An 11,088-nucleotide genomic window follows, 5' to 3' on the forward strand; every position below is an offset into this window, starting at 1 on the left:
ACCACCTGGGATCACGAGTTCGAGACCAGCCTGGCCCATGGTGAAATCTCATCTCTACTAAAAATACAAAAATTAGCCGAGCGTGGTGGTGGGTACCTGTAATCCCAGCTACTTGGGAGGCTAAGGCAGGAGAATTGCTTGAACCCAGGAGGCGGAGTATGCAGTAAGCCGAGACTGCACCATTGCACTCCAGCCTGGGCAACAAGAGTGAAATGCCATCTCAAAAAAAAAAAAAAAAAAAAGTAATAATAGTAATAATAATAATAATCATTATGGAACTCTTATACATTGTTGGTAAACATCTAAATTAGTACACCAGGATGAAAAACAGTATGGAAGTGCCTCAAAAAACTAAAAATATAACTATCATATGATCCAGCAATCCCACTACCGGGTACCTACCCAAAGAAAAGAAATTATATCAAAGAGATACCTGCACCCCATGTTTATTGCAGCACTACTCACAATGGCGAAGAAATTAAATCAACCTACATGTTCATCAACAGATGAATGGAAAAAAATGTGGTAAATATACACAATGGAATATTATTCAGCCATAAAAAAGAATGAAATTCTGTCATTTGCAGCAACATGATAAACCTGGAGAACACTGTGCTAAGTAAAATAAGGACAGAAAGATAAATACCAAATGTCCTCACTCATATGGGGGAGCTAAAAAAATCCTTAGATTATACAAGTAGAGAGAAGAGTTATGGTTATAAGAAGATGGGCAGGGAGAGAGGAGGGGAGTGTAGGAGGAGGTTGGTTAATAGATACAAAATCACAGCTAGATAGAAGGAACATCTTCTAGTGTTCTATAGCACTGCAGGGTATATAGTTAACAACAGTTTATGGTATATGTTTAAAAAGGTACAAGAAGCCTAGCATGGTGGCTCACCCCTGTAATCTCAGTGCTTTGAGAGGCTGAGGCAGGAGGAGTCCAGGAGTTCAAGGCCAGCCTGGGCAACAAAGTGAGACTCCATCTCTATAAACAAACAAATCGAAAAATTAGTTGGATGAGATGGTGTGCACCTGTGGCCCCAACTACACCGGAGGCTGAAGCAAGAAAATTGCTTGAGCCCAAGAATTACTTGAGCCCATGACTGCACCACTGCACTCTAGCCTAGGGTGACAGAATGAGACTCTGTCTACAAAAAAAAAAAAAAAAAAAAGGATGAAAGAATTTTGAATGTTTTCAACAAAGAAAGCTAAATGTTTGAGGTGATAGGTATATCCTAATTACCCTCATTTGATCATTACTAATTGTATACATGTACCAAAATATTTTGCACACCATAAATATGTACAATTATTACATGTCAACTAACAATAAAAGGAGGGAGCCTCTCTGAACCTATTCTGCTTCAGGGACTATCTAAAAATAAATAAAAAGGAAAAATCATGAAGAGGGTAAATTTTGTTTTTTTTTTTTTACAATTTAAAAACTTTATAAAAATCTCCTCTCTCTCAAATGAAATGGACAATTATAGCAGAAGGAAAAATTATGGGGGGACTTCAACATCCAGGAGTATGGCAGACTAAGATACCGTAAATGACCCACTTAAGATAAAAACATTTTGCTGTTAAGACAGGGTCTGGCTCTGTTGCCCAGGCTGGAGCGCAGTGGAGCAGTCTCGACTCACTGCAACCTCTGCTTTCTGGGGTCAAGTGATCCTCCTACCTCAGCCTCCCAAGTAGCGGGGACTACAGGCATGTGACACCATGGCTGGCTAATTTCTGTAAATTTTGGTAGTCACAGGGTTTCACCATGTTGCCCAGGATGGTCTCGAACTTCTGAGCTCAAGCAATCCACCTGCCTCAGCTTTGAAAAGCGCTGGGATTACCTGCGTGAGCCACTATGCCCAGGCCTTATCTACTTAATATTTAAATCAAACATATTTGTAAAATAATGTCTATTTCACCTATGACTGGCTCACATAATATTTGCTGAACAATATACAAAAATATGCATATGGAATGAAGATTAAATGATGTATTATGTTGGAATATTAGGATGCTGTGCTGTAGTTTTTTTCAGGCAGACATTTCATTTGCTATAAATTGCTGAGAAACCAGAAAAGAGCAACACTATGCTTCCAGATGCATGAAATATAGGAAAAAAATTCCAAAGCAAACATAACAAAAGAATAACCTGTGATGGGTTTTTATATTCAGATGGCTCAGTGTAAGACGTATTTTCTCCTTTGAGTCACCAAACACAGAAAAAAAACCAAATACCACAAATCTAGAATGTAATGCCAACTATAAGCTACAAAAAGTTTTTGCTCATATGTACACCCCCTGAGCCTAGGCTAGTTCTTTGTATGCAGTGATGTTTAATAAATATTTATTTATATAGAGAAAGTTATTAGTGTTTTCTTTTTTTGGGGGGGGATGGAGTTTTGCTCTTGTCGCCCAGGCTGGAGTGCAATGGCATGATCTCAGCTCACTGCAACCTCCACCTCCCGGGTTCAAGCAATTCTCCTGCCTCAGTCTCCCGAGTAGCTGGGATTACAGACATGTGCCACCATGCCCAACTAATTTTGTATTTTTAGTAGAGATGGAGTTTCTCCATGTTGGTCAGGCTGGTCTCAAACCCATGACCTCAGGTGATCCGCCTGCCTCAGTCTCCCAAAGTGCTGGGATTACAGGCATGAGCCACTGTGTCTGGCTGTTATTATTGCTTTCTCTAAACATAAAGCTACTGCTAAGAAAAAATGTATCTTCCCAGAAGAGATAAGACCAGAAAGAATAAAGCATAAAAGGATCAGTGATTAAATAATTAAGAATTTACATACCTGGATAAAGACACTTTTTTGTTTCAAAAAGGAAAAAATACTTCAAAGTGATGTAAGTAATTCAAAAGTTACTGATGTAAGTAATTCAAAAGCAAGTTTTATATTATGAGAAAATGTATAAATAATGCTACTTATTTTAATTCTTCCTAAATTTTCATTTGTTGACTCATAAGCCAATATATAAATTTTAGTGAAGCCAAAAGAAAGTCAAACTATTTATTTACAACAACAATATGATATAAACAAAAAACCTGGAATTTTGACTTTTCTATATTGATAATTTGATTATTGAACTTAAACTCTAATGATTAATCTTTAAAAACCAAGACTTACAAAATACTCTACGATTACATGTCCCACAAAATAAGACATAAACAGTCAATTTTTATTTACTTTTTATTTTTAGAGGCAGGGTCTTGTTATATTGCCCAGTCTGCAGAGCAGTGGCTATTCACAGATACAATGACACTACAGTCTGGAACTCCTGACCTTAAGCGAACCTCACATCCCAGCCTCCCGAGTAGGTGAGACTACAGGCATGCACCACCACACCTAGCTTAAACAATCAATTTTTAAATAACATTTAAATATTCATTTAATGTAATAATTTTGTTGCACTTATGGATTTAGCTCAAACTGTTTTTAACAGTTTAAATCCCAGAAATTCTTCTTCTGCTGTAACTGTCTCACTTAAGAGGTGGTGAAAGGAAATGACACCCTTTTCCATAACTCTACCACAGAAATCTTGCTAAAAAGAATCTTTTCAGTTCAGCTTAGTCTACTGCTGTAAGTGGGCTTCTCTTACTTTGGCATAAAGTCTGTGTGGAAGACACACATATCCCCCTCTTCTAGAATGTCATTACAAGCAAAAAGCAAGAGTAATAGAAAACCCTTACCAGAAAGATCCACTACAGCCTCATGACTGGAAACAGCTCCTTTCTCAATAAAAAGATCTCGAAAATACTCGCTATTTGCTGACAAGACAGATTTATGCGCTTTGTACTCTTCTCCTTCAATTAACAAAGTAACATCACAGAACTGGTTGGAAAGTCTCTGTTCGTTCAGCTGTTTTAAGACAGCCTGACAATGTTTTGGAGAAGAACGTTTTACCACTCCTTTGGTGTCAACCTGTCAAAATAAGTTTGAGAGCAGGAGTAATATATCACCTGTATTTTTTATCCTTAACAAACTTTAAAACAAGACACATTACACATTACCTTTTACCAGCTATGAATAATTTGATATTTTCTTTGTTACCTATGTATTTAAATAAAAAGATATGTTGTCCTATTCTATTTTCTGCCATGTTCATTCTACCTGGTCTAATGAAAACCCGTATCTCCCTTCTGGCTGCCTCTTCTTACTGATCAGAAATGTGATGATGTATGCAACTGATGCAGGTGAAAAACAAAGACCTTGCCAGATTAATTTTACCTTGGGGCATAAACCCAGAGACTGCTTCCAGAAATGTAAATCTGTCTACTTGCACCAATATATCATCACAAAAGAAGGGAGGGAGGATAATTAACAGCAAACCAACAGGTAATTATTAGTAAGTTCATTCTGAAAAAATAACAGGAACATTTATGGTAAATGAAGAGGCAGTTCAGCTTATATAACACAGTACATTGCCATTTTGTCTTATTCAATAAGCAGTCTTAGTGGTTCGAGAAAAATAAGTCACCAAAGCTGCAAATACTAGTACACTAGTTACAAATCTTAAAGCTGACTGGAGAATACCACTTACAAACACAAGTTCATGTTTGGATACTGGCTTCTTTTTTGCAGGCCTGGAGGCTGTAGTTGGAGATGAAGTAAAGTTGCTCAGGTCATCTTCTGATTCATTACTTTCTTCTCCAGATTCAAGGTCTAGTCCCAATTCTTCCAACATTTCTGAAACATCTGATATTGGACGGGATCGATCTAGTTTCTCCTGGCATTTGCTACACTGCTTAATGTAATCTTTGACTTGCTTCAATATACCTACAATGAAAATATTAACAAGTCAAATTTAATACTGTTAACTGAAAACAGTAGAATATATTAGGTGTACATTAACATGTTTCAGTATATATCCCATAAAATATGTAGAGTTTATTAGAATGTAAAATATACTTTTTTCCAAAAAATATAAGGTTAGAAATGATGTTCTCCTGCTGAGGTAATTTTTTTTGTTTATTCCCAGTTATGTGTTTCTCCAATCATAAGATGACTATATAGCTCCACTCATTTTCATGTGAGTTGCAATGTTTTCATGCAAGAGGAACTACATGAAACTGCCAATATTCACCTGTTTCTGACCTATGCAAATTAACAATTTAGGGCGTGATGGTGCACACCTGTAATCCCAGCTACTCCGGAGGCTGAGGCAGGAGACTCACTTATAACCCGTGAGGCAGAGGTTGCAGTGAACTGAGAATGTGCCACTGCACTCTAGACTAGGCGACAGAGCAAGGCTCTGTCTCAAAACAAAACCAAACAAATTAACAATTTAATATGGCTCAAGCTAATACTTCTCCACCCCAGTGACATTAGGCTTGACCATATGATTTGATTTGCACACATGATGTGTACCATATCTGAACAGAACCTTAAGAGGTACTATTTTGCACCAGTTCTCTGATCTTTGTCCCCTCTCACAAAAAACAGCATGTCCCAGAGGGATGTTGCTCTTAAACCTGAATTTCAGATGAAAAAAGCTGAAACCAATCTGTAGCCTGGAACAGGACTACAACCAAAACTTGTAATGAAAGTTTAAAATAAATCTTTTTTTTTTAAAGCTATGAGATTTTAGGGTTGTGTGAAACAATAGCATATGCAACCTAACAAAAGTTGACTGTATACAAGCACTCACAAAAGACGATTTTGAATTTCAACTTCTAGCTCCCGGCATGCTGGGGTAGGGGTGATGGGGCAGGAATAAAGTTTATATATATATACACATATACACACACCCCACTATCATCCTTGTAAGACAGACAATTCATTTCCATTCTATACAAGAGGAAAATAAAGCCCTAAGAGGAACGTAACTTGTCCAAAGTCACATCTAGTAAAATGGCAGAGCTAGGCCTCCAGAAGTCATGGGATTTTCTGTATATTATTCTACTTACACAAGAGCATGCTTGTCCACACCTAGGGCAGAAAATTACCCTCAAATCTTCAAAGAGGTACAAATGAAAAGGTTATTAGCTAAAATGATATAGGTATACACTATATTCCTGAGAAGTGTTTTAAAATGCCGAATTATACAAAGCTCCTTATACATTTTTTTTTTTTGAGATGGAGTCTCTCTCTGTCGCCCAGGCTGGAATGCAGTGGTGGGAATCTCAGCTCACTGCAACCTCCGCCTCCTGGGTTCAAGTGACTCTCCTGCCTCAGCCTCCCGAGTAGTTGGGATTACAGGACTCCGCCACCACACTTGGCTAATTTTTTGTATTTTTAGTAGAGATGGGGTTTCACTATTTTGGCCAGGCTGGTCTCGAACTCCTGATCTCAAGTGATCTGCCCGACTCGGCCTCCTACAGTGCTGGGATTACCGGCGTGAGCCATCTTGCCCAGCCACCAAGTTCCTTACACTTTCAATCTTCATATAGTATTCAAGCAATATTTTCCAAATTGTATTATGTCCCACTGATTATAAGTATACACTGAAGTCATAAATTCAGAAAAATTTTAGCTATATACAATCGACATTATCATATTAGAACCTCTGACTTTTACGGTGAAGAAACCTGTTTAACCTAGGAATTTGCCAAATTTATTGGTTCACAGAGACTTTTTGTTTTTGTAGAACATAAAGAAACAATGGGGCTTGGGGCGTGGCTCACGCACGAGAGGCTGAGGTGGGCAGATCATTTGAGATAAGAAGCTCCAGACAACAAGCGTGGCCAACATAGCAAAACCCCGTCTCTACTAAAAATACAAAAATTAGCTAGGTGTGGTGGCGCGCCCCTGTAGTCCCAGCGACTCCGGAGGCTGAGGCACCAGAATCACATGAGCCTGGGAGGCGAAGGCTGCAGTGAGCCGAGATCGCGCCACTGCGCTCCAGCCTGGGTGACAGAACAAGACTGCCTCAAAAAAAAAAAAAAAAAAGAAAAAAGAAAAAAGGAAGAAAGGAACAATGGGTTCGAATTAAATATAACTTTCCTCCAAAAAGCATTTATATGAGTGTAGATTTAGAGACCAAAAGAGGTTGTACTGGCCAGGCGCTGTGGCTTACACCTATAATCCCAGCACTTTGGGAGGCCGAGGTGAGCAGATCACCTGAGGTCAGGAGTTCGAGTCCAGTCTGGACAACATGGTGAAACCCCGTCGCTGCTAAAAATAGAAAAATTAGCCGGGCGTGGTGGCGGGCACCTGTAATCCCAGCTACTGGGCGTGGTGGCGGGTACCTGTAATCCCAGCTACTTTGGAGAATCGCTTGAACCTGGGAGGCGGAGTTTGCAGTGAGCCGAGATGGCGCCACTGCACTCCAGCCTGGGCGAGAGAGTGACTCTGTCTCAATAAATAAATAAAACATCGTCTCAGGTTTTTGTCTTTTAAGACACCGCACACTAAAAATAAAAAAAAACAACAACAACAAAAAACGGGATTGGAATCACTCACAGATAATCAACTTAGAAAAAGAAAATTCTGAACACAAAATACCACATAACACTGGGTTAAGAAAAGTGTAAGATCACAAAGGTCAGCTGTGTGACGTTTGTTGTGTTATTTAACATCCTAGTGCTTTTAGTTTTTTCATCTGTAAAACAGATAGAGGCTGAAACGGGAGGATCATCTGAGCCTAGGAGGTCAAGGCTACAGTGAGCTGTTACCGTGTCACTGCAGCAAGAAGCAAGCCCCCCTACACCGTCTCCAGGAAAAAAAGGAGATAAGTATTAAGGTTTTATGAAGGTTAAATAAATGCCAAGTGCTAACGACTATATCCTGCATATATAAGCTTGCAGTATTACCTATAGTTAAAATGATCATCTTTAACAAATCCTGAAGTATTCAGTGTGAGACATTTGTTCAACAAATGTCTACCCAAACCCATCCAAACAAAATGCAGTGATTACTTCATTACCTCAAATTTACTCTTCGTGTTTGTCTGTCCTTATAGGAATTTAATTCAGATATTGGTTTAAAATGGAAAATAAATGGAAGAATTTGATTATCCAGTAGTTCGTAAACGAATAAACTTGACGTTTATAAACCGAAAATAATTTAGAACCTATTCAGTAATTTCCTTATTCACAGACGAAGTAACCAAGACTTATGAATTAACTTTTCCGTAGCCATATGGAGAGTGACAGAACTGTTCCTAAAAACTTTCTTAAATGGGACTGTAAACTGTTACTAATTCTGACAGTTTGAATATTCATCAACTGTGGAGAGGGAAGATGGTTGAGAAGCCAAGGACACTTGCTCTCCTCCCCTACAACAGGTTCCCAAAGAGTCAAGTAACTTTAGAGCTCTATTTTTTGACAATCAAAAAGTCACAGTAATCATATCTTTTCTGCGTATATATAATGATACAAAATTCCAAACGCGTTTTTCACGTTATTAGGGAAAAGATTATTAAAACATTCAGAGTTACGAATATCAAGCTGGGCGCCGTGGCTCATGCCTGAAATCCCAACACTTTGGGAGGCCGACGCGGGAGGATCGTTTGAGGCCAGATGGAGACCAACCTGGGGAACGTGGCAACCCGTGTCCACTCAACCAACCAACCTACCTCCCCCCACCGCAAAACCAACCAACCAACCAACCAAAAAAAGAGTATCTGATATCTTTTACACTTAATTCTTGTTCTTAAAAAACGCTCAAGGCGATTTCCCAATCACTCCTTATCACTTCTGCAGATAAATGTATTATGCCTTGTTTACGCGGCAGCGGCGAAATTTGAGGAACACTACCGAATGTGTCCAGAGAAGCTCATAATTGCTCGCCAAAACCCAAGCGTAGCACTAAAGAAACGGGAGACCCGGCTCGGGTGACTCGTCCCTCCCTCCAAACGTCAGCAGAGTTGAAAACGTGCACCCCGCAGCCTTCACTGCCGCGGGCCAAACGCCACCTCCGGAGGGCCGGGACCTCAGCCTCCACGGGCCGCCCAAAGAGGCGGACCTGGCGCAGCCCAGGCGTCCGGCCCCTCCCCGCGGCAGGCCCGGCCTCCGGGGAAGCCCCCTTGGTCCCACCCTGGGCCAGGACCCGCCCCCAGCTTCGCCGGCCTCCTTCCTGTGGGAAGTGCGGCTCCTTTCGCGTCCCCCACCCTCCAGGCTCCGCCTGGCAGCAGCTCCGACGCCCAAAGGCGTCCGAGACCCTCCGACTCGTGGGTGCGCAAACAGGCCTCGCCAGCGAGCCTTGCCCAGGCAACGAGTCGCCAGCCCGCCCCCTTACCGCGGGCCAGGTCTCACCTCGCCACCAGTACGTCTTGGACAGGTAGTGCCAGGTCTGATGCCGGGTGTGGTGAGTGCCGCCGGGACCCAGGTGCGCCGCTTCGATGAGGTCCCGGCGTCGCTCCGGCTGCAGCACCACCTCCAGCTCCGCAAAGGTCTTGCGGTGTCGCTGCCGCCGCTGGTAATACAGAGTCCCGCCGCGCACCACGTAGCAGGCGGCAGCTTTTCGGATTTTACGCTTGACATTGCCTTCGGTGCCCGGCGCGTACGGCTCGCGCTCGTTCGTCAGGTAACGTAGGATGGCCCGGTAGCTCTCCTCGCTTGACATCGCGGACCGCGGCTCCCTGAGGGCGCCTGTCAGGGACAGGTGAGAAAAACGGCCCACTACCTACGGGCGGCTGCAGCAGGAGCGGCGGCACAGTAGGGAGAAACGGTTCCGCCTTTGGCGAGCACTCTTCGACGGCTCCCTTAGTCCGAAGGAAAAGGGGACGAGTTGGTAACCAGGGGGAACTGCACTTCCCTAGCGCGCGGGATCCGCTGGCGACTGACAAAATGGCTGCTGCACCACCGGAAGTGACGCAAGCCAAGGGCGGGGACTGAGCCCTGATTGGAGCGCACTCTCGTTTTCTGGCTTGATGGAGCCGATCCAGTGACGTCAGGACTGCGGGTGGACATTTTGGAAGCGGGTAGGCCCTTCATTGCAACTCGAAGGGTTTTTAAAGCAGACATCTTAAGTCCTGGCAGTTTCTCTTTTCATTTTTCCCTTTTCCACGCTTTCTAAGGAGCCACGTGAAGGGGGAGCTGGTGGACAGTTGTGAGTTTATCGGAGACATCCGAAGGGGTAAAGGAGTCCGTTTTTAACGTTTACCTTGAGAGTCCCGATATCATAAAAGCATATTTTCAGGCTTTTGGAAAAATATTAGTCTCTGGACAGGGGACCAGAGATAGCCCATTCATATGGAAATTTAGATTTCAGTTAACAGTTGTAACATTTTCAGTGCACCTGCTAGCTCCAGACTACTCAAGGAACAGTCGAGATTTTTCTGGAATGATCAGCATATATAGTCAATCTTATTGCGAGTGGAAAGGGGGGTCAGTAACACTATTATAAAGCTTTATTTACATATATTTTTACACAAACGTAGGGGAAAAGGTTCTCCATTTTGCACCAAATATATATAAGGGCACGAGAAGGGGAGCAGACTTGAACTGCGTCTCCCAGTGCGTGCTGAGGATGCTAATTCAGATGTTTAGCTGGTATTCCCGGAGCAGCGACCCCGGTCACCCTTCTCTGAAACGAATCTGCAGCGCTCACAGGAGCCCAGGGCTGACTTCCCTCCTCGGGGACTGGGGTTGGACACTGTCGCCTCTTTGTTAAAGCCAGAACATTTTAGGCCGAGGGCTCCAGCTGCAGAAACGGCCAGTACACTTCTCCACCAGGGGGTCTGTAGTCTCTGGGTGAGGCCCTTTGACCCTTGTAGAAGTAGCTGACGGGCAGACAGGTGAATACAGTAGGCTCGAAAACAGAATGATACACCCAACCTCTGGTGTTAGGGGCGTGTTTTTGTGTGTACACGCAGCAATTCCCAGATGGCCCGGACATCCTTGAAAAAGATTCCAGGTGCAGGGACATGAGCCATCAAGTCCCGAAAGAAAAAGGAACTACCAGGCCTGGGACCTACTTAGTTGCTGAGTTTGCCACTATAGCTCAAAGGAGGAATTTAAAAATGGAGATGCACCTCTTCCCCCATGGGGTGGGGCAGTGAGAGCAGAAGACCAAATGCACCCTCTGTGCACCCAGGAAGCTGGTCTACGTGTTGGGCCAGCCCCAGTCTCCTGTCATATTGACTGTCTTTAAATATTTTGGTCCGGCGTGGTGACTCACGCCTGTAATCCCAGCACTTTGG

General features: G+C 42.7%; 1 protein-coding gene across 1 annotated transcript in view; it reads right to left on the minus strand.

The window, feature by feature from the left end:
* Positions 1 to 9,784, minus strand: part of ZBTB11 (zinc finger and BTB domain containing 11) — a 30,033-nt gene extending 20,249 nt beyond the window's left edge. The window contains exons 1-3 of the mRNA XM_010353328.2: positions 9,200 to 9,784; positions 4,546 to 4,781; positions 3,695 to 3,926 (exon numbers count right to left, since the gene is read on the minus strand). Of these exons, the coding sequence (XP_010351630.1) occupies positions 3,695 to 3,926; positions 4,546 to 4,781; positions 9,200 to 9,509 (778 nt within the window). The 5' untranslated portion in view covers positions 9,510 to 9,784. The remainder of the gene's footprint in view (positions 1 to 3,694; positions 3,927 to 4,545; positions 4,782 to 9,199) is intronic.
* Between the last annotated feature and the right edge of the window lie 1,304 nt (positions 9,785 to 11,088).

Source organism: Rhinopithecus roxellana, chromosome 1 (genome assembly GCF_007565055.1).
Source record: "Rhinopithecus roxellana isolate Shanxi Qingling chromosome 1, ASM756505v1, whole genome shotgun sequence".
Taxonomy (NCBI): domain Eukaryota; kingdom Metazoa; phylum Chordata; class Mammalia; order Primates; family Cercopithecidae; genus Rhinopithecus; species Rhinopithecus roxellana.